The 24,958-nt window shown below is 36.6% G+C and overlaps 1 protein-coding gene and 1 non-coding gene across 2 annotated transcripts in view; one reads left to right on the top strand and one right to left on the bottom strand.

Annotated features, from left to right (window-relative positions):
* Positions 1–24,958, top strand: part of Smp_090870 (putative protein transport protein Sec13) — a gene marked incomplete at its 5' end in the record, with an annotated part of 72,714 nt that overhangs the window by 9,091 nt on the left and 38,665 nt on the right. Inside the window, 5 exons of the mRNA XM_018794644.1 lie at positions 2,330–2,587; positions 4,057–4,142; positions 16,630–16,740; positions 18,537–18,675; positions 20,542–20,624. Of these exons, the coding sequence (XP_018649035.1) occupies positions 2,330–2,587; positions 4,057–4,142; positions 16,630–16,740; positions 18,537–18,675; positions 20,542–20,624 (677 nt within the window). The remainder of the gene's footprint in view (positions 1–2,329; positions 2,588–4,056; positions 4,143–16,629; positions 16,741–18,536; positions 18,676–20,541; positions 20,625–24,958) is intronic.
* Smp_tRNA_01478_Pseudo_GCA.1.1 lies at positions 17,011–17,084 on the bottom strand. Its single transcript has one exon. It is a non-coding gene (tRNA).

Below are 24,958 nucleotides of genomic sequence, written 5' to 3'. Positions count from 1 at the left end.
AATATATTGACGTCCTAGTCAGGCTAATCTCGTGTTCTTGATTTGAGTTGTGTTGAAGTCCTGTAGAATAGACACTGGGTGGGAATTTAGTGTAGATATTCGTTTAAGGTAAATTAACGTCCCACATACGTGTAAAAAATGAAAGGACTGTTATAACAAGAATCTCTAGAGTTATAACAAGTATCCTGCAGTTTATAACAGTTATGAATAGTTATTCATTTGGAATTCACTAATTTACAAATAGCGATCTTAATTTTTAAGAGTATGGATTAGAAAATCTTTTGCTAAAATCACAAAATTTGCACTTGTTATTTTGTGTATGGGAAGAGAGTTTTAGGATACTGTACCATGCTACTTTGTCAATAGTATTGAAGTGCTTGATTTTTAGTATAAATCTATGACTTGATAATTAATAAGCATTTATTTTGTTTACTTAAAAGTTCTAATGTAACATTTCAATCACTCTAAAGTAAATCAACTGGTCGGCGGCCTATGCTCCATTGGGAGTAACAGGCGTAAGTAAGTAAGTAAGTAAAGTAAATCAAACTATTATATACATCAAATGAATACGTTTATCACTATAATAATCACTAACTGGTTCTGAATACATTTCATATTTATGTTAGCCTAGTGTTCTCTAATTTTTCATAATTACTCCAGAAAGTTATTGAAACATTGTTTCAACAGAGCCAAGAAACGTAGATTCTTCCAATAAATAATTAGATTGGATTTGATATCCGAGTAGCATGGGAACCAGGGAACTTATAGGGTTAAATTTGACCTCATAAGACATGAATTATTGTGATGAGGGCAAAATTAACTGTATTTAGTCTTATTCACATCCATTCCAGATATAATTTGATATCTGATAATTTAGTGGAAATAAATACGTTCCTCACAATACATGACTTATTGGCCTAACCACCTCCTACCTTGACGGGCGATTTTCTCTGGTGTAGAAGAGGACTGGAAGAAAGGTAAGAACACTCAAACCAAGACATATCATTAGTCAACGAAGTCATTTACTATTCATCTGAATCATGTTGATAGTGTAGTCAACAAGAACAGAGGTGGGGACAACCAAATGTATTTGAACACGCAATTACGGAATCTCTTGGTAAAATCTGACAACCATACAGTAAATAATTCATCTGCAAAATTTTAATCAGTTGTCTCAGACTTGGTTGTTCTTTCGTTTCCACACCAATTATTTTCTGTTCTCGTTCTTTTCTCTTCGATCTTTTTAATCTTCTGCCTCCAGGCATTTCACTTTCAATTGGTGATACATTCTGCTTATATATGCCGACATCAGTAGTACACACCACAATATGTGCAGACTACCTGGTTGGCATCTACGTGATAACCGCTATCAGTGATGGGAGACTTAGGGTGAAATAGTTAGGGATTTTTCACAATGGTGCAGATGCATTCATTCCTTACCTTCCTCTCGATTTTGAACTCCACTATCCCCCTGTATGTGTCTATTCTCTGTGTCCTTTTGAACCATGTTCTTGATGTTTAGTCTTTTTTGTTATAATTGCTGCTTTATAATTCAATGTTCCTCTTGTTATTTTCATCTCGTCGTCCCAATGGGGCGTAACAACTTGGGCCAAAGTGCATCTTTGCCAGGCCCTGTTTTGGTAATGACTGACTAAGCAACTCTTTAACGAAGTAAAGCATATAAATGTATTAAGCTAATTTCTATGATTGCTTCTTAAAATCCATATGCATTAGTTAAACACAAGACTTTTGATTTCTTCATTTTCCAAATCAGTAACCCAGAACAATTTCTTGTGGCCACTTTTAATCCACACATTTCGGCCTAACAGCCAACCTAACATTTAGTGGTTGAAAATCGATTTCCTCACTTGGAACAGTGGCTCACTGGTCCACCCACTTAGTCACGGGTTCAAATCCGTTTCCATCTGATTAGATTCATGTAACCAAGGAGTATCAATACTCACCTGTGTTTTTTTTTCTAGAAACAAGCAATTATAAGTAGGTTTACAATAGGACCGTAACTTTATGCTTTCAGGAATCAGTTGACTGACTAATGGTTAAAATACACTTGACTGCCAAATGTAACTTTTTCATACTTAAATTTTGCTTTATGTAGTTTGGTCCACCAGTCAAATCATATCACAAATCCTCACATAGGAAAGTATAACTTTAGACTAAGTACACCAATTTATACTTACTGAACCGTCTAAAAAATTTCATAGTTAAATACTGAGTCAGTAAATCATATTTTGAGAGTTCTTTGACAACCAAACTAAGTTGATTATCTCACGTGTTTTAAATTATCAACATCCGGTTTTTTACATTTTAGAAACTAACCGATTATCTAACAACTGTCAAGATAAAGATTTTACTGAAAATGACGATAAAGGCATGACAATCCAACCGAATAAAGTGAATATTATCATTCAAATATCAAAATTGTTTCGTACTTTAAGCCTAAGACAACGTTTATTGTTAGGTTCCTCTGCTGGTGTTCACATGTGCGCTACATTTTTACGTTATGCAATCGGCGATTGGCTTGGAATTATGCTTTTAAATAATAAACGTGGTTACTCACAAAATACTGGTTTGTGCATATTTGATTTTTTGTCGTTTCATTCATCAGTTATGCTGGTAAAATAAACTTAGATTAATTTTATTTAACATAAATCTTTATAACATTTCCAACTTTTCAGCAATTATAATTTATCCTCAGTACCTATGCTATTACTTACACAGTCTAAAATTTAATCTACACTGATTTTCATCAAATAATGCTATAGTTTGATCAGAAATGAACGTGTGATAACTTGGACTAGATATCACTGTTGTAGCTTAATCCTTGCTACAGAAGAGTGACTGCAATTAATGAATACGTGCAACTACTCTTCGACACTGTTCTCCCAATACCCATGACTGTGTTCGACTATTAAGAAGGTAATACCTAACCTGTGGAGAATATATATTCAAGAAAAAATATCACTCTTTATTTGTTGTTTCTCTTTCCGATAATTATTGATTACATTTACGCAATTATAGTCTAAAACCGAGTGAACTACATAACAAAACTTATCAGAATACAATCGAATATCTTATTAAAATCGTAACTGAATTTATCTAAATTTAATCAATAATCTTACTCTTGATCTCTTCTCATAAATTAGTATGAACATCTCAAACTCCCAGGAGGAGCTAGTCCCTCCGTTCATGATTCAGTAGTAATGTTATGACTACGATATTGACTGGCTACTGTGGTTTAAATCTAACAGCAAGTGTTGATTTGTTCGAGGTTCAACTGCAAACTTTGGCAGTATTTCAGTTCAGTTTTAGAACTGAATGTTTAACTATACCTAGAAAGTGAAATAAGAAGAAATTACTGATGTATGACAAAAAATAATAAAACTGTCTGGATGCAAAAAAATGATAATGATAAACTGTCATATAAGTGTAGTACATCATAGTTTGAGACTAATCCAGCAATATTTTTACAACCAATAGCTATTTGGATTGTGATGAATAATTAGCAATCAGTGCACTTTCTTCCCTCATTAAACTTTATCAAAATTTCCTAACGAAATTTAGCGTAAGAAACCCATGGACTGCATTCATTGTGTTCGGTTATGTTTCGGAATATATCTAGATGCTATATACTTGAGTTAGTATAGACGTTGGATTTACAAGCATTATGTCACATTTTCAATTCATATAATTGATCCTCTAAATCCTCTCGTTTCCATACAAGAGTTATGATTCACTGTTTAGTATCATGAACCTATGCTTAATTTTATTGTTGCAAATCCAGTTGACGATGTTAACCAAAACTAAACGTTTACAAAGTTCTCAAACAAACCACAGCAGTTTATAATTCAGCAAATACTGTTTCATAAATGTTACTAAATTAAAAAATAAAAATATTTCGGATGATGTTTAATTTGTTCATTTAATGAAAGTAATTGTTATATATTTCAGTTAAAAAGAACTTGTATTAGTTCAAAAATCTCCACCAGTGTCTTACTTCTCCAAAAAAACACATTTATTTTCACTTATTCCTTTCAGCTTACTTAGTTGCCAGTAGTTACGAATTCGGTGGGATAGTTGGGTCTATGTTAGTTGGAATAGTAGCTGACTTGAATATGCTTTCTGTAAGTTACAATCAGATTGTTTGCTTGATGAATAGCTGGATATTGTTTTTATTATTCGGACCCGTGTTTTTTATGATCATTGTTTAATAAGACGATTAATTTAGGATATATTCTATAGCAAGACGGTCCACAGTCAGATGATTTCTAGTCGTATATGTTTGTTTGGATTATGTTAAAATAGTCTTTTCAATTTTATCGGGTTTTCCGTTAGTTGGTAGAGATTCATTGTATTGTTTGTCTCAAGTTAGAAAAACGGTGACCACCTACCGCAACCTTGTGCAGACCACAACCTATTTCCGGCTAGCACTACCTAATAGCACAGTCATCGCCCACGTGCCACCTGGCATCCTCCCTCCGCATCTCAAACCTTGACTCAGATTGATCACATCGCTATCAGTTACTGCTGACATGGTTGTGTACAAGACTGCCATTCCTTTTGAAGTATCTATATGGACTCTGGTCATGCCCTAGTTTACGTTAATCTTATCTTACGTTTTAGTGGCCAACAAATTCATCGTCCCAAACGGATCGATGTCGGCAAATTGGTTGCAGCTTCTGTTGCAAATAAATGTCAGACTGAACTAGGTTCAAGGTTAGCTACCATCCACCGAAAAGTATAGGTGAGCATTGATTGCAATTGCATAACGCCATGAAAATGGTAAGTAAAGTTGCTTGCGGCTTCGCGAAACGTCCCACTTATAGGTACAGGGTTTCTACAGGCTCATTACAAATCATTGAAGCCCGTTGGTCTACTCTGTGTGACTGCGAGTTTGATCATAAGCGAAGGCTGTTACGTAATGAAGTTGTGTAAAGCTTGCGTAAGGACCGAGAGGCCTGGTGGTCGGAGCGTGCCACTGAGTTGGAAACAGCAGTTGCATCTAGTAACTGCTAGAAGCTCTCTCAACTCATCCGAGTCACTGGCAGTAAGAAGTCTGATGTGATCAAAACAATCTGTAGAGATGGCGGGATGCCAATCACTAAAATCTATCGACATCTTGGACTATGGACAGAGTTTTTTGAGGAGCAGTTTAACTGGTCTGCTGCCCCGGCAACATCGATCAGACTGTCCTTCTCTCCATGACCTGTGACTACTGATCCACCAAATGAGGCGGAAGTCCGCAAGGAACTCCAACTCTTGAAGCGCTACAAATCACCAGGCCCAGATGACCTACCTTCGGTCCTTTGTAAAGTTGTTGGTGGCTTTCTGGTCTGGCAATTAGGGAGTGTTCCAACATCATGGCGTTATGTTTTTGACATAGGCTGTAACCAATTGTTATGACTTGATCAAGGTCGTCGCTGATTTGTTATGACCTTGCGAATTTAACAAGGACGTAATTCGCGTAAATTATCCACCAATAGAATACGCCTTCTACGACCTTCACACTGTGACAATGACGTTCGATTAGTATGAGTAATCTAGCGTCCTTATTGGTCCTTATCCGCCTAACCCGTCCTCTTGAGTCCAAAACACCAATAGCAGCTGCTGTAATGCGAGTCGTTTATTTCAAACATACTTTGTCTATATACCAAACAGGCAGACCACACCACACCATAAAATAGAAAATAATATTTGTACAAAATCAAGCCAAATGAGGCTGTAAGCGTGAGAGACAGTATTCAATAAACCGAGTATAATTTAGGAACAATAAATCATATAATAATAATCAATAGGTCAGAATGAAGCTTGTAATAGGATGAATATAAACATAGATAATCTAGTTACTGAATAGTTATACCATAGGAATATAAATAGAATAATAGTCTAATAAGAGGTCCCGTAAGTTATCAGTACTTACTTTTTCCCTAGTATATAACACCTCCCCTTTTTTTGAAGCATCATGGATAATAACGATCCTTGGGATTTATTTTTATACGATTAGGTTTCCGCCTGATGCGATGCGACCGCCTTGGGAGTGTTGTACACGTCTTTATTTTATTCGAGTCCTTTTTAATTTCATTATCCGACTCGGTTAATATATTTAATGGTATATCATGCTTTCTATCACTTCCTATCTCCCACTCCTGTCTGGTCGGCTGTATCTGGTTTGCATGTCGTACCCATATCTTTTGTCCAACTTTCACTTCATAAATAACTTTCCCTTTTCTTCGGACTATGATGCCAAACTTCCAGGTTGGCTTTACTCCCTGGAAATTTCTTGCAATTACTGCTTGTCCCACATTAAACCTTCTGGGTAAGGCACCATGCCTTTTGTTGAACTGCCGTTCCATTCGTTTATTCTTGCGGAGACCGATTTCAGGTTTTGGCCTCATTTGTTCCATAGGTATTCTAATCTTTCTTCCAAAAATTGCTTCTGCTGGACTTTCTTGATTGTTTGTTGTTGGGTCGGGGGTTGCGCGGTAGCTTAGTAAAAATCGTTGAATTATATCTTCTATTTCTCCTTCCCCTTCGGCTTTAAGCAATGCTCTTTTAAAAGTGTCCACGAACCTTTCGACTAAACCGTTAGACTGTGGATGGTATGGGGGTGTCTTAATATGCCTAATGGCATTGGCAATGCAGAACCTCGAAAATTCAGCAGATGTAAACTGTGGTCCATTATCTGACACCAACATATCTGGACACCCAAAACAACTGAATACTTGCCTCAGTTTCTTCACCGTAGCTTGTGTCGAGACAGATTTCATATAGTGGACTTGTGGCCATTTGGAGAAAGCATCAACGATTATCAAGGACTGTTTACCGTTTATAGGACCAGCGAAATCTACATGCACTCTTGACCACGGATTTGACAGTGTTCCCCAACTCTGCATTCCGGTCTTGCGAGGGGCTTTCAGGGCTTTTGTACATGCAGAACATTTCGCAACATATTCTTCAATCTGCGCACCAATATTCGGCCAATATACATAACCGCGTGCATGTGCTTTCATCCGCGCTACCCCTGGGTGTGCAGCGTGCAGTTCTAACATCACCTTCCAGCGTAGGCTTGTGGGTACAATAACTCGATTTCCAAACATTAGGCATCCGTCCACGAGCGATAAGGAATTTCGTCGGTGAGCATACTGTTCAATGTTTTTGTTGTCTATATGAGCAGGCCAACCATGTTCAAGGTAACTTATAATCCGTTTCAGCTCGCCGTCTTCTTGAGTGTAGCGTCTAATATCTTCAGTGGATAATGGTGTTGCTTTTATAGCAACTTGTAGTATTTGGTGGATATCTTCTTCCAATGATATCGTTGCAATAATAGAATCTTCGCTTTCCTGTTTCTAATTCGCAATTAATCGAGATAAAACATCAGCTTGTCCAAACTTTTCAGTTGATTTATATAGAATTCAGAAATCATAAGCAAGTAGTGTAATAGCCCAGCGTTATAATCGATTAGCTGTATATGCAGGAATACCTGACTTCGACCCAAATATAGATAAAAGCGGCTTGTGATCTGTTAGAAGAGTAAATCGACGTCCATAAATCATTTTATGAAATTTCTTTACTGCAAAAACTATAGCTAGTCCTTCTTTTTCAATCTGACTATATTTTCGTTCAGCTGGGTTAAGTGTTCGGGATACATGAGCAATTGGTTTCTCTTTACCGCCAGGAAAACGATGACTGATAACAGCCCCAATTCCATAGTTGGAAGCATCAGCGGCTACAATTATTTCAAGCTTAGGATTGTAATGAGTCAGCAATAGTTTAGAAGATAAAATCCTTTTTATTTCGTCGAAAGAATGTTGGCATTCTTTTGTCCAGTGCCATGTTGCATTAGCCATCAAAAGTTGATTTAACGGGTGTCAATTTATACATCTGGGGTACGAACATACTATAATATCCAATCATCCCCAAGAATGAACGGAGAGTTGTAACATCAGTTGGTGTGGGCATATTTTTGATGGCATTTATATTATCCGGATCTGGCCGGCGACCATCTTTATCAAATATATATCCGAGATGTTTAACAGAATCCAGCATAAATTGACACTTTTCTTTTTGTAATTGAAAACCGGCTTGCGATATTCTATGGAGCACTACGTCTAACCGGCTCATCAGTTCGTGAGCAGAAGAGGCGACAACTATAATATCGTCCAAATAAACTGCCACACCTTCAAGTTTAGACAACATGGTATCCATTATCTGTTGGAAAATTGCTGGAGCTGGTTTTACGCCAAACGGTAATCGACTAAACTGATAAAGTCCACGGTGGGTATTAATGGTTAATAGCTCCCTCGAATCTTCGTCAACTTCTACTTGTAAATAAGCTTCAGATAAATCAAGTTTGGAAAAGTAACGTCCACCGTTTAGTTTAATAAATAAATCTTCTGGCAAGGGAAGTGGATATGAATGATTTTGTAAAGCATCGTTTAATCCTGTTGAAAAGTCTGCACACAAGCGAATAGTTCCGTTTGCTTTCTGCACTACTACTATTGGTGCTGCCCATGCTGAATAATTAACCGGTTGTATAACACCCAGTTTCTCTAATCGATCTAATTCCTTGTCAACTTTATCGGTGGCTGCATACGGGACTTGGCGTTTTGGACAAAAAACAGGTTTTACATCCTGTCGTAAATATAACTTTGCCTTTCCAATGGTACAGCATCCCAATTTATTCTGGAACAACTTCTTGTGTTTCTGCAAGAGGTCCTCTATCGTTATGGCTTTCTTAGTTACATGAACCATGGGTAGATCTCTAGGACTATTTGTGCACTTCATCATGCATATTTCACTCAATGGTACGTCCCATAGGTTTAGTTTATCTATCCAATCTATTCCAATAAGGTCTAAGTCATGCCTGTTCGTTAAATAGCAATTCCCTGTGAAGTAGTTATCTCGAAATTTAACAGAGCATTTTATAATTCCAACAAGCTTTAAAATATCTCCAGATGCATTTCGTGCAGTATGCTCAGTAGGTAATACTTGTGGACAACCAATTAAATTCCATGTTCGTTTAGAGATCAATGTGATATCTGAGGCTGTATCTAATTGTAATCGGACATGAACACCATTAACCACTAATTCCACATACCTTCTTTTATCTGCCATACTTAGAGCCCGTGTAGAATATATACTGTTAATATATTTGTTTTGAAACTGGTGAGGACGCTTCGTCTGCTTTGATCTCAAATTTTCTCTAGTCCGGCAAACTGATTCTTTATGACCAAGTTTATTGCACACCGTGCATCTATGATTTCTAAATCTGCAAAATCTTGAGAAGTGCCATGCGCCACAATACCAACATTTCGTTGAAGGTTTAGGAATTTTTGTGTGATATTGATAACTTTTGGCACTTTTTTGTCGTTGGCTCGTCTTAACAGCATGGACAGAATGATTAGATGGTGCAGCACTTTTGGTTTCTAACATAGCCGAATCCTGTTTCAAGTTTATTAATCGTTGACACTCACCAGTAACAGTTTGTAGCGTCATTTCTTCGTCATGTTCCATACGAGATAATAACTTCATGCGAACATCAGCATCGCTGGGAGAATTCAGACCAGAAATAAATAATAAGCATTTAAATTGATCACTGGTTAACACATTTAATTTAAATCGTTCCGCTTGTAAATTTACTCTTCCGGCATACGTAGTATAATCCTCATCAGCTTCTCTAGTCAGTTGTAGACAATTATACCGGATACGAAATAGAGACATCTGTTCACAAAACATTTTATTTAAAATGTTAACAGTTTCATCGAAACTAATCTCTCGTGGATGTTTAGGCAGGATATGGTTTTTATACTTCTGATGCTCGTTAGGACCAAGTTTCTGTAAGAGCGACCGGACTTTCTTTGCGTCCTCCATAGCAGCAAATTCTACTCGGAAAATATCTTCAATTCTGCCAAACCATGCTTCAAAAGTGTGACCGCTGTCTGCATCGAAAATAAATTCCGGAATTGGATTAAGATATGACTCTATGCTTTTATGTTCTGGAATATCTTGCTGAATAGACATTTTCCCCAAAAGTGCTTCCAGGAGTTGTTGTTGACAAGCTAACATCTGTTGCTGCTGCTGCTGCAATATTAACTGTAGCTGTTCTAGAGAAATTGACTTTTTTTTAATGCGAATAATAATAAATCCAAGAAAAAGAACACCGGCAATTATTATGGATTATTTAAATCCAAAATGACGTCACCGACTGTTGTATTTCTTTTGCCAGAATCCCCGTCGCCAATTTGTTATGTTTTTGACCTAGGCTGTAGCCAATTGTTATGACTTGATCAAGGTCGTCGCTGATTTGTTATGACCTTGCGAATTTAACAAGGACGTAATTCGCGTAAATTATCCACCAATAGAATACGCCTTCTACGACCTTCACACTGTGACAATGACGTTCGATTAGTATGAGTAATCTAGCGTCCTTATTGGTCCTTATCCGCCTAACCCGTCCTCTTGAGTCCAAAACACCAATAGCAGCTGCTGTAATGCGAGTCGTTTATTTCAAACATACTTTGTCTATATACCAAACAGGCAGACCACACCACACCATAAAATAGAAAATAATATTTGTACAAAATCAAGCCAAATGAGGCTGTAAGCGTGAGAGACAGTATTCAATAAACCGAGTATAATTTAGGAACAATAAATCATATAATAATAATCAATAGGTCAGAATGAAGCTTGTAATAGGATGAATATAAACATAGATAATCTAGTTACTGAATAGTTATACCATAGGAATATAAATAGAATAATAGTCTAATAAGAGGTCCCGTAAGTTATCAGTACTTACTTTTTCCCTGGTATATAACTCATGGAGTGAGTCGATAGTTGTTACTATCCTTAAAAAGGGTTCATGTCGTTTCTGCAACAACTGTCGGGGGACAAGTCTACTTTCGATTGCGTCCAAACTATTGGCCTCCAACATACTTCGCAGTTTGTTCAAAATTCAAGAAAGATTGACTCGAGAGGAGTAGGTTGATTTTCTTTTTGGTCGAGTACGTATTGATAATATCTTCATCCCCCGCCAAATTTTAGAAAACTGTCATACTTATCACATGCCAACAATCGTAGTGTTTCTTGACATTAGGGCTGTCTTCGATTTGTTGGACAGGACTGTTCTCTGGGATTGTCTATTGAAGAAGGATGTGCCTGGGAAGTTTATCAATATCTTGAAAGTTCTATATTCAAGCACCCCAGGCAGAATGAGGGCATATAACCAGCTCTCTCCACTGTTCCATTCAAGCAGTGGAGTTAGACAGGGTTGTATAATCTCACCATCCCTCTTCAACTTTGCCATTGATGACGTTCTGGGAATAGCTCTGATGGTTGCAGGTAATGGTGATGTGGATCTGTTACCTGGAGAAAGACGTTTCGACATTGAGTATGCGGATGATATTGTCCTACTGTGCGATGATATTCAGGCCATGCAATCCACACTTAATCAGTTGGCAATCAGTGTCCGTAGGTACGGTGTATACTTTGCACCTTCAAAGTGCGAAATGCTATTACAAGTCTGGTAAGACCATAATCCTACACTCACTCTGGTTAGTGAGCAGATAGAAGTAGTCAAGCAGTTCGTGTATCTGGGTAGCTGCGTAAATGCTAGTGATGAGATCGATTCACGTATAGTGAAAGCCAGAGAGACGTATGCCAATCTGGACCATCTTTGGTGCCTTCGTGATGTTAGTCTGGCTGTAAAAGGTGGGATCTACAACGCGTCGGTAAGAGCAGTTTCGCTCTATGTTTGTGAAATGTGGCTTCTCTGAGTTGAAGATGCTAAACGACTCTGTGTTTGATCGTCGTTGTCTCTGAAGGATTGCTGATATCCAGTGGCAACACCATGTTAGTTATACAGAGGTTCGACATCGTGTGTTTGGGCACAGTGGCGATAATTCAGATAGTGTCACTATCTCGAAACATCGACGTCGATGTCTTGGACATATCCTAAGAATGTCGTCCTAGAGAATTTCACGTTGTGTATTATATGCCGACGCTGAGACCGATGGGAAAAATAGTAGAAGTGGTCAGTGTATGACATGGTATCGTAGTGTGAAAGAAAGATGTGCGGGACTGACTCTTGTTGATCCTTCACGACTCCCTGTTTGAGTTCCTAGAGTTGGTGGCTAGAGACGTTATCAGACATGGCTCAGGATAGAAGCCAGCGGCGATCCCGCTGTAACTTTCTTTTATTTTCTTCATTAAATTTAATGTATCTTCTTTAACTGAAAGAATTCTTTCTGCTTGTACTTTTAATAACTGAACTGCCTCTCATATCATTATTATTATTTCAGTTTCATACACCAATTTCTGTTTGTTATTGTTCCCCTTTTTCCTATACGTACCTTACATTCTCTACCTCTTCACATTCTCATTGTTATTGTGTGGCGCATATATATTTAGTGCCCCTTTGTACGGACGTGATCCCATCTGACTGGTCACAATCTCTGATTGTCCCAATATATAAGAAGGGGCCAAAATCATCCTGTGATAACCATAGAGGGATTAGTCTGACTAACATAGCATCTAAAATACTTACCTCAATAATTATCGGGCGCCTAACTAAGACTCATGAACTGCAAACACGAGAAAATCAGGCTGGCTTCAGACCTGGTCGTGGCTGCATCAACCACATATTCACTATTCGTCAGGTTTTAGAGCACAGACATGTTTATCGGCGTCCGACAATGATAGTTTTTTTTTTACTTGAAAACAGCATTCGACTCTGTAGACCGAGAGGTTCTGTGGCAGTGTCTGTCATTGAAAGGTTTACTTTGGATGTACACAAACCTTGTGAAGGCGCTTCACTCGAACACTACTAATCGAGGGAGAGCTTATGGCGAACTGTCATCTGATTTTACAACCTCAAGTGGTGTCCGTCAAGGCTGTTCAGTATCCCCATTTTCGTTTAACTTCGTTAAAGACCTATTGCTGGAAATAACACTCGTCGACTGAATTTTCAGGAATCGATCTCCTACTAGGGGGTCCACTAATCGACTTAAAATACGCAGATGACATAGTCCTGTTTGGTGAAGACGCTGACAAAATGTAGTCTTCTGTTAGAACTGAGTAATAATGCCAGGATGTTTGGGATGCGTTTCTCCCCATCCAAATGTAAATTGTTACTCCAGGACTGACATACGTCAACACCTGAACTAAGGACAGGGAGTGAAGTAGTGAAACACGTCGACAACTTCACTTATCTTGGAAGTCTGATCAGCCCTAATGGGTTGGTGTCTGACGAAATCTCAGCACGGATTCAAAAAGCTCGTTTGGCTTTTGCCAACTTACGTTACCTATGGCGAAGACGAGATATCTGTCTATCAATTAAGGGACGAGTATACTGCGCAGCAGTTCGCTCTGTTCTACTTTACGGCTGTGAAACATGGCAATAAAGAGTAGAAGATGCCACAGATGTCTTAGAAATATTGCTCGCATCTGCTGGGATCATCGGGTAAGTAATAGTGAGGTTAGACACAGGGTATTAGGGAATGATGGTAAATCAGTTGATGAGGTCATGAATCTTCATCGACTGAGATGGTTGGGCCACGTGTTACGTATGCCTGAACACCGATTACCACGACGCGCTATGCTGACTAGTGTAGGGTATGGTTGGAAGAAAGTTAGGGGCGGCCAAACCAAAACGTGGCATCAGTGCTTGAAGTCACTAACTTCTAGTCTGAGCCATGTTGGCAGATGCAGACTACTTGGTTGGGGTCCGCGTGACTGTCGTAACCAATGGTTGGAGACTCTAGGTGACGTGGCTCAGAATCGATCACAATGGCGTCGGTGTATACACTCTTTATCTTCCCTTAAACCTTGAGATTAAAATTGCTTCATAACTTTCTTCCTCCCTATACTATATCCTTATATACAACCTTTCTTTATATACTACCACCACTAAATTAATTACTTCTATGAATCCGGTGTTCATCTTGTTGTGCTAACGAAGTATGGCAACTTGGACCGATGCATAAATGTGCCTGGTCCTACGTTGTAGCTGACTGACTGACTGACTGAAGATAATATCAAAATTCATAATTTAGAGGTAACTGGAGTATATATCTGACTGTGAACTGATGTCACTCAAAATTTCCAACTGCTTGTTATAGTTGTCTCATTAGATGTCAACTAGTGAGCCTGCACTTTTCTACACAACTCATACGAGCAGTCAATAACTTCCTCAGTTGATGTCATATCTTGGTCTGGTCGACTATAACTTATTTTTCAATCTATTCCTTCTCTCGTTAACATATTGCCTAAATAGACCATCGAGAGTACGTATACGATATAATTCTCAACCACCTCATTCGTTGAAGCTTCACAATGGGATTTATCAGTTTATAATATATGCTTATATTACCTTGGGTTTAATCTCAATAAAGCTCATTTGGTCGCTCCATCACATTCAACCTATACTCCATGATTTCGTCGAAAAGAAAACTTTCTTCATTGAATCTTCTTTATTTTCACTCAACGAAATTAAGTTGTTTTGTTTCTCTTATTCCTCACCATAGTGAAAAACTCTGTACGATATTGAAATGAAGAATTATGAAACAATTAGGACCCGTAGAAGCTGTTACATAAGATCTGTTCAAAAACATTTCACTATTCTTATAACTCCTGTTCTTATCTGAACTCAAATAATATCTCGACTGTCACATACTAGCTTTAATTTCTAATTACTACTGATAAACCAACTCAGTAACATGATATTTACAACCTCATCGAGGACTTTTCTATGCACCAACATGTGCTCATCTGATATACAGGTATCTTTTATTAAATGGCTTTACGTCATAAATTGTTTGTTTTTCAGCTCTCATGTTGTTTCCATGACAACCTCCATTGTAAAATATTTCCAAGTCATTGGATTTATTTACTAAAGGACTATCTCCATCTTTCTTAAATACATTTTGGTTGACTTAAGTATTACTTTCATAGTGTTATCGTCAAATGAAGATCAATATCTGTTACATATATTGAAGGAGAAATTCAATAGCCCAGAATTCATTGACCCTTTGTCCCAACAAAACTAAGTTAAAGTGAGGTGTGTGAATATGTTTTCAAAAAAAGTAAACAGTTAACTAAAGTCAGTACTTTATGTTTCAACATATTATTACTACTATTCATATTTTTTTGCTTCCGCTAGAGGTGTGACTTAATACAATAAATCCTTTTGATCTCTACTTGTCTGTGACTGTGACCGTAAATACTGTAATACATCTCAACATAAATCAGATTTTATATATAACGGGATACCGTTTCTCATAACATTTCTCTTTTATAAGTAAAATAGTTGGCAACTGCTAAAGTTATACCTGTTGAATTAAATTGGGAAACCTTAAATCCAGTCGACTATCTTGTTCAGTTAGTTATTCATGCACTCTATACATATGCGTATACCATCAGTACAGAATATTGAGACATTTCAAAATAATATTCGTTGATTCCTAACTAATAAAATCTATACTTTCCGTCATAATAAGTGGTTTACGTTGTAATCAATGTTTAAATGTGGATTGGGTTTTGGTTCTACACAAGTTTTTTCCTTTTAGCACTTACATAAGTGTTCAGTATAACTTTGTTATATCATATGCATTTGTTCATCCTACACTACCATATGATTACAAATAAAATGATTTGAAAAGTCACCATTCTCTCGACACTATGTGTATCATGTATTTTCAACTTGGCTTAAACAGTTTTTCTGTCTCTATTAGACTGAATAGGCTGAAAATTCTAAAAGATATTTAAGACCTCTTTTTTGTCCCACTAACTAATTATGAGCTCTTTTAAGCTTATAATTCTTTGATCTTATCAATCCTCGTTAGGCGTTCTGAACTCTGTCAAATAAATCAGTAACCGATGACTTGACGAATTATTTTCATACCTTGATTTGAGGACCCATGGATATTACCTAGCATAATCACACTTCTTCCAGCGCCACATGTCGTGGAAAATGATGACATCATGTATTTCACATTACCACATTAAGTTAATCAAATAAGACTAAATTATATTATGTAAGTCAGATGACAATATCCGGAATGCTTATTCGATCAATCGTTTAGTGCGACTCAATAAATTGTCAGTCACTATCATCGTTCTCTTATTTTTCCTCAACAGTATCATATCTATTGCAAAATTATTCACCGCCAACAAACTTCGTATTAAACATCTATTTGTATTATTTTTTCGCTAAACAATTAATAAACTCCTGTTCTCTCTAAATGTATTGTGAATTGATATGTTGTTAATGATTACTTATTTTATGTTTAATTATATAATGATAATAGCATGTTCCGAAAAGTAGTACAGAAAGGTAGTCAATTGATAAACATAATCAGGTTGATACAAGTTGCTAACTAACAATGATGATAAACTTAAGTTTATGCTTTCCGAAAAGATAAGGTTTCTAGGTTACTTCCAAATGAGCATTTTGGACAAAATTTGAAATAATAAAATATGTGTATTGAAAATCTAGTTAATAAGTGTAATATGTCAATCATGTTCAATTCAACATTCAATTTCGTAGTTGATTTTTGTTCTTTAATCTGTTTATCACCTTATTGATCCACATACTGTGTTGTGTTTTGGCCTTAGAGAATTTCTTCATGGCCTAGACGTCGGATCCTATTGATAATTATACAAATGTTAATTGCTAGTGGTACATTAATGTGTCTGAGTTGGATTACCAACCATAATGCTTCTTTAGTAAGTGTGAATTTAATTTTTTGTTCCTTTTCCTTATACTCATGTTCGTAGTATAGAAAAGTATCATGCATAATTCATCAAGTGCAGTTTCATTGATGTATTTGACTTTAAGACTGTTAGGACTTATCAAAATCATCAGTATAGGGTTGTGGAGATTGTTGAGTTTCAATGAAATCATGAGCCGATCGATGTTAAACCACTTTTGAAAACCAGAAAGCAATGGACGGCCGTTTCTTCTTAGCATGGGAATCCTCACCAGTCTACTTCCACGACTCCGCTCACGGGAATCGAACCCAGGACCTTTGATCTTGCACGCGAACGCTTAACCCCTAGACCACTGAGCCAGAATCTGACGATGTCAATGTCTTACTTCATCCAATCCATGATATTGACAAAATGCCGATATGGCTACTGGTATTGTGGTGTGTGCTACTGATATCGACAGATATAAGTAGTATGTGTCATCATTCGAAAGGGGAATACTTGACAGCTGAAGGTTAAGTAGATCTAGAAGAAGAGAACGGGAACAGAGAATTATTGGCATAGAAACAAAGAAAAAATCAAGTCTAAGAAGATTGACTGACATTTTGAAAATGAAGTATTTATTTTATGGTTCTCAGATTATACTAAGACGTTCCGTAATTTTGTATCCAAATACATTTGGTTGTCCCTCCTGTTGTTCTCGTTCACTACAGTATGACTAGCCGTTACAACTCCCGAATAAACAGCTATCTACTAATTAATACCACAGAACAAAACTAATGTGGCTCGATTCGAAGAAAAATACAACGTAATAGATGAAGATTTATAGTTGCATCAAACACTTATCAAAATGTACAGTGTAATATATATCAGTTTTAAATATCCTACCAATAACTGAATTTGAGTGCATTAAACTGTTAGTGGTCAATATTAATTAACCAGTAATTTAATTAATTTACAAAATCAGTGGTTTAAACTACCTGAACTGACAATTATAGTTGAATTACCGAGTTATACTTTTTGCTTCCTTCTAATAGAGACATTTTATATGAATCCATATAATACCAATCAGTTGTTCGAGCAATAATGTGAGGACAGCAATGCTTGAACCTGCAATTCAATGACTGAAAGTCATTTTCTTTAAGCACAAAGTTATCAATTTACTTCTTGTTAGTTAACCATAGATGACAACTCAATACTTAGTCGATAAGCATGGCAACTTGATAGTCTAGCCTCATTTTCATTGACTAATGATGATGATGAATGGTCTACAAAATTGTATTCTACAATTAATTCTTAAATTAATTTCAGTATTTTTGGAAAATAGCATTGTTATCTTTATAAATTCGTTAGTGACTACTTGCCTAGTAACAAAAATAATGTTATTTTCAATACTATTCCACAACTAATCTATATTTTTGTCTTCATAATTGTAGAACTTGATACAAAAGCACTTACCTTTTCTCGTTATTCGATTAGTAGATTCTTATTATTCATGATAAAATTATTTCTCTACATTCTAAGAAAGAGTAAAATAAGTCAAGTTTTCGATAAATATGTTTTTTTTCTTACAAATCTTTTATCTTCGATAAAATTCTATTGTTTAAGATCATATATATATATATATATATATATATATATATACAACTCCGGGAAGTCCTGTTAAGTTTACCCATCAGTGAGCCCAAGATCAGTGGAAGATTGCTCGAATTGAACAATTCGCGGCATTTATGAACATATTTATCGAAGTTTATTCATTTATGAAAACCATTAGATAATGTGATTAAATTTTCTCTTTAACATTTTTGCTTTAGACTATACTCCTCATTATCAGCTTAACACTTGGTATTACTGTTATCGGGGCAATTGCTTTATGTGGTGTTCTAGCTGTTGAACTTGCTCCACCTGCTTTTAGCGGTACTGCACATGCGTTGAGTGCTTTGACTGCGAATTGTGAGTGATTATTTTTAAATAATTTCTTTAGATGTGAATCAACCATGCAAGTCAAGAAAAAAACAAATCTTTGGTAAATGTTTTTTCAAGCATTTACCTAATAGTTTTGAATCTAACCACTTAAACGGAAGTAGAATAATTGAGAATTCAATCAGCGACTTTTCAGTTGAATATTAAACGCTTTTACAATTAATCTAATGCCCATTCCTTCTTTTGGTTATTTATTTGCCTTTGGAAAGTACAGGAATCAATAGGAACTGTGTTGATTTCTCTAGCAATATCTTTTTTTATTATTCAAAATCACCTGAAGTATATTTCTTCTGTTTCAAATATGATCGATTTGAAAATAGTTACTTCACGTTACTAATTATATGTTCACTTTACAGGCAACCAGGAACAGGCTATCACCCACACACATTTAACAGTACTCAAAATCACCTCAAATCACTGATTACACTAGGGTTTTTATTTTAATTTGTAATTCAATCACATGAGCAAATTACTTACCTATTTACGACTGTTATCCCTCGTGTAGAAGCATAGGCCACCCACCAGCATTTTCCATCGAACTCTGTCCTTGGCAATTCTTTCCAGTCGCTATTTGTCCTTTTCATGTCTGCTTCCAGTTCCTGGCTTAGTGTGTTCTTTGGTCCTCCTCTTTTCCGTTTCCCTTCAGAATTCCAAGTTAGGGCTTTCTTCATGATGCAGTTTGAGGATTTCGTCAATTTATGTCTTATCCACCTCCAAGGTCTCTTCCTGATTTCCTCCTCAGCTGGAAGTTGGTTTGTTCTCTTCCACAGTAGATTGTTGCTGATGGTATCCGACCAACAGATATTCAGTATCTTACGTAAACAATTGTTTGTAAGTACTTGTACCTTTGTGATGATTGCTGTGGTAGTTCTTGAAGTTTCAGCTCCGTACATTAGAAATGTCTTGACGTTCGTATTGATGATTCTCATTTTGAAATTAGTCGACAGTTGTTTTAAGTTCCATATGTTCTTCAACCGTAGGAATGCTGTCCTTTGCTATTCGTTGTTTTTATATATACATCAGATCCTCTTTGTTCATTAATGATGCTACCCCGATAGATACGTGAAAGATTGCACCTGTTCAATAGCTTCTCCGTCAAGTGTGATTTGGTTGGTGTTCTCCATGTTGTATTTGATGATCTTGTTTTTTCCGTTGTGTATGTTGAGGCCCACTGATGCAGGATTAGCAAATTAATGTAAACTAAACTCTGTTCGTATGTATGGTGGAATAGTAATTCCTCAGATATTAGAGCAAGCTTTTTCACTTTAAACCAAAGGTTCTCATATAAGAAAAGTTTTCCATCTAATAAAAATGAACTTCTTAGGACTCATATATTCCCTTGATAAATTCCCTACACACAATCTCTTGTTTTGTTGTGTGTTTATTCTACTTAGGAACTCCAAACTAAGATGAAGTTGTTGTTCAGGGCTCAATGGTTCTCAACTATTTCTTTGCTAATATCAGTTTATGATTAAAAATTAACTTTACATTAGGTTATCTTGACGAAGCCCTCACTTAAATTAGTTGTTTAATATTCAAGAAGTTCTTCAGAAATGTTGTGGGAAATTAGTCATGTCTTGAATGTTGACTGTCATTTGATTTATTTCTAGTTTTCCTGATAGTAGTTGGACAGATTAATTGAACTAACAGATGATTTTTCTAAAGCGTTATTCTACTTTGTGGACTTAATTATTTTATATTTTTCAATAATTTATTACCAGTTCTATATTTTATCATGCGCCACTTAATGTAACCCTACAGGATTACATTTATCAGTGGACAACATCAATGTATTAAATACATTCTTAAATCAAGATTTCTATCAATATATTTCAGTTGGTGCTATCTTGGCTGGTTATCCATTTGCTCTATTGGCTGAACATATCAACTGGTCTGGTGCCTTTCTTGTTGCTGGGATAGTATGTGGACTCTCAGTTATCCCACTTTCATGTTTTTGAAGTTTCCAACTAATTTGTTCTCCTACTAATGTAGATTATTTCACAACAGTTTCTAGATAATGTACACTCGTTTTGTTTCATTTCTCACAATTGTTGACATAACACTTTGAATATCAGATGAATTTTAACTTGCCTGATTGTGTAGTTCCTTGTTTCTATACCAATTTTGCATTTCATGGAGTTATAAAACTATCCTGTTGTTCCCAATCATATTTTTTGTCAATGTGAGTGTTTACACTTTATTTCCACTCAAATTCAAACAAACAATGACTTGATAAGTTAATATTTATTAACCACTAAGTATCTCGATACTCTTAAAAGTAGGTATTCCATCTCCATCGTTTAGTTAAAATACTGTTTTCGACCAAAACCATTATTCGGTTTCAATATTCCTAAAGAAATCCTGAGTTTCTACCGCTTACTACTATGTGTGTTGTAGTAGTAAAATTATCACAAAATCAAGAATTCCATCGTTTATAAAACATAAGGAGTGGATATACCAGGGTGGTAAATACTTACGGATAAAGATCGAATGTATCTGACCTTAGATTCTTCGGTAAACCACTTGAGATTATTCCGCATTCGGTCTAAGGAAATCTGTTAATTAATGATTAGAAGCAGGAAAAACAACATAAGACATAGTATTTCATTGGGATAGGACGAAAATGTAGATAGAAAAGACTACAGTAAACTGACTGGTTAGTTCGGAAGTCAGGTCTTGAAAATTTTGCAGACCAGGAATAATTTATATAAAATCTTGACAGAATTTTTAGGGTCGTGTGTTTTGAAGTTATCAAGATAATAATGAGGAGATGAATATGGAAGGTTAGACCTACTAAATTGTTGATCCTGTACTAAAACAGCTCTGGATTAGGAATGGCTGAAGCCTGGTACTAGACGACTTCGGTAACCCTGGTATTCACAGAACAGATTTGCCCTTGACTAGGCTTCTATGGTACATTAACCGACAGGTTCCTTGTAATTTCAATGTGGCATATTTTGTAGTGTCGGTTGATATGTTAAGCCCATATACCTTATCGAAGCTTCTGGACAAGCCAATTTACCTATCCATCTTGAGTGACGTTTTGACCTTGTTAATTATTAACTTGTCAACCCTGACTTTTTATATGAGCTTATGTGTGTGTACACTTCTTACCCATCACATGTCTGTAACCTTTTTTTATCTGACTATTTTGGTTAACACTTGATTAAATGAAGTTGACTTACCCGCCATCTGCAATGCGTATTATTTTCGCTTCGCTCTCTTCTGTTCGCTTCATTCCTCTGATTTCATGTTCAAATCAATTAGTATACATAATATATGTATTCGAAATCCATTCTCGTATTTGACTTATTTAATTCCGTTATTTACCAAAGCGAGTTAAGTCATTTATTACATACGAGGATAGACAGAGTGTATATTTTGACAGTAATCATTCCTACGATCTAATTGGAGTCAGATCTAGGCTCTCAAAAACTTCAGTATCTATCCAAACCCTGGAATTTATCGTTGGAAGAACTATCTTCTTTATCAGACCTAGCACCGTATCACAGACATTATCTGTCTTGATAATATACTTCAGCTGCCAAACCTTGACTATCTAGTCTCATAATTCAGGTTCAGCAATCATGATCGCATGTAAACTCTCACCGATGTGTAGAGGGCAAAAGCCTCATACATGCTTTATATGTATGTAAGTCCCCCATGCCTGCGTTCTATATAACAACATTCCTTTGTTTCCCTCTGCATGAATTGCTTCATTCACCTCCCTCCGTCTAGTGCTTTCTGGATAGTGGGTGATCAACTTCCCATCAACTGACTCAGGTAGTACAAAAGAGCTTGGACTGACCACTGATTTTGCACAAATCCGGTGGAGTTCGAGTTTATTACTCACACTTTATTCTGATTAACTGCAGGATAAAGGCTAAATTGAGTTGAGAGCGTGGTTGCGGTGCTGCAGAACACTCCATTTTGTTGCCTGTAAGTCGGACAGATGCAAGCCAGAGCGGGGGCCAACAACATATCACTTAATCCCTATTAATCTCGACGTTTTCTACGTAAGAGAATGACGAACATTCTTCTGGTTATTGTGAAGGTCAAGGATGGCTAATTTGAATTGACTAATGCATTTCATGGGTTTGGCGCACACAGTGACCATTCACTACTAATCATTCTACCTCCTCATTGTCTCCTGAACAAAATTAGTAATTTTTGTGGCATGGTTCTATGCATTCTCGAACTGTGCTATGAAAGCAGGATAACGTGGCTATCACATTTATCGCTTGATGAGAATTTGACCAAAGATCATCTAAGATAGGCGGTCATACTATCCTCATTCTCTTTCAGCAAACTAAACGTCCGCAGATTTTAATTCTTCCCAATTGGGCTGTGAACATTGATACTTTTAAGCGGTAAATATAATGTTTTTCAGATATTACTCACAAAGATTTTAAATTCATAGATAGGAATAGTCCCGAAAGGACAGGCAGCTAAGTGTCGCTTGATGCCGCCTTATCTCGGATCTTATGTACGGGTCATCTAGCATTTTGAAACCTGAACCAACATATTATAGGTATATAACAACTAGCGCATTTAATACGCTATCAGTGTGACATTGACACTACATGACTTTTTCAAATATGAAATGGTCACGCTAGAGTAGGGTCAACAGCAATGACTAAGCCGTTGAAAAGCCTTTATAATCTAACGTGCGAAAATGCTGTCGTTCTTTAATCGATGTCAGGTTAAGTGCAACCCAGTATTGGCTTGGTCTTAATGTGAGCAGTGGTTTTGAGAAGAGATCTGATTCTGACTTGTAGCCTCGACGAATCTTACGATTCTCGATAATTATTCACTTTGTGAGGTGTCTGTATAATTGTTGATTCCTTTGTAATCCATTCCAAATACAATACGTTCATTTGTGTACGTCGAGTTATCTAAAACTCTTAGTATGACAGTTCTGTGATTCCTAATTAGCGAAAAGGCAGTGCTTTTGAGACGTTTAAGTGGAACGGGTAATCCTCAAAACATTGATATATGTCACGAGGACGCTCGTGATCTAAGAGATAAAGCATCCGATATAACTGCTGCCAAAAAAGTGTGGCCCATCGTAGATGTAGACTGTTCTCCAATCATTGCAAGTTACATCTATGTTGGAAGTGATAGATTTATAAATCGTAAAGGAGAAGGCACAATACTGTTTGTTTGAAATCATTTTAGTGTACACTCGAGCACACTAGATGCACATGATAGTGATACTTTCGAGGTAGCTTGTTGTACAATTAAATCTAGACATGGATGATTGACTATAGGAGGAATGTACCGTAGTCCACATTTTCTTTCTGACATCTAAAGTTAAATCTGTCCTTAGAGTAAGACCGAATGTTGTCTCATCGTTGGACATTTCATTGCTCCGTATATCAACGGAATAGAGCCTACAACTTCTTGTGGATTATTCGATAGCTACCTGCTATTAACCGCTATTCTGTATGCAATTGTACAATATATCGCGAAACTGACACATTTATTTGGAACATGAACCGTCATTGCTGGATGTTGTGGTTACTCACCACTGTGACGATATTATTGACATTCAGCACCTTCTCGTACTGGCAAATAGTGATCACGTACTACACTCAAGTTTTCGGACGCGCAGTTTATTGCAAATGTCTCTTTCACGCCGTTCCGATGTCTGGCGCGCTAACATTCTGGCAGTCGTATACTGTGTTGTCTACTCCACGGGTATTGTTATCATTATATAATCACATAGCTGAGATACGAGCTATAGGACCCGTGAGTGTAACTGAGAATGCTGTTCTCCGGATGATCATGACATTAACCTCAGGCCTAGTAAGGTACCGAGTCTTTGATTGTGAACATCATTCCGCAGTCACTCACGATGCTCTTCAACATGTCCATTTCCAGCACTCAAATTCCTAGAAATTTGAATGATGTTATATTAACTCAGTATTTAAATATGGAAGGGTAAATGTTATGTTCAACTTCTAACCTTTCAATCTTACCAGGATAGTAGTTAAGTCGCTCAGAAAAAAAGTTGGTAAGAAACTTCCTCTGTAGCCGAAGATGGAGAACGAGTGTAAAAGGGACAATATATGAATAGAAGTCAGTCAAAAGTAGTGTATTGCATGACTATATTTTAGGTCCCTTACTTTTCCTCTACGTCAATGAATTACCGTGACTGCTTGTGTTGTCAACATTATTGTTTGCAGACAATGTCAAGAGTCAGGGAACTTTAAGTGGTGGGGTTGTTCATCTTGATTTTCAAGGTTACCCT

The sequence above is a fragment of the Schistosoma mansoni genome, chromosome 1 (genome assembly GCF_000237925.1).
Source record: "Schistosoma mansoni strain Puerto Rico chromosome 1, complete genome".
Taxonomy (NCBI): domain Eukaryota; kingdom Metazoa; phylum Platyhelminthes; class Trematoda; order Strigeidida; family Schistosomatidae; genus Schistosoma; species Schistosoma mansoni.
The sequence above is the reverse complement of the archived record's forward strand: the minus strand, read 5'-3'. Positions and strand labels throughout refer to the sequence as shown.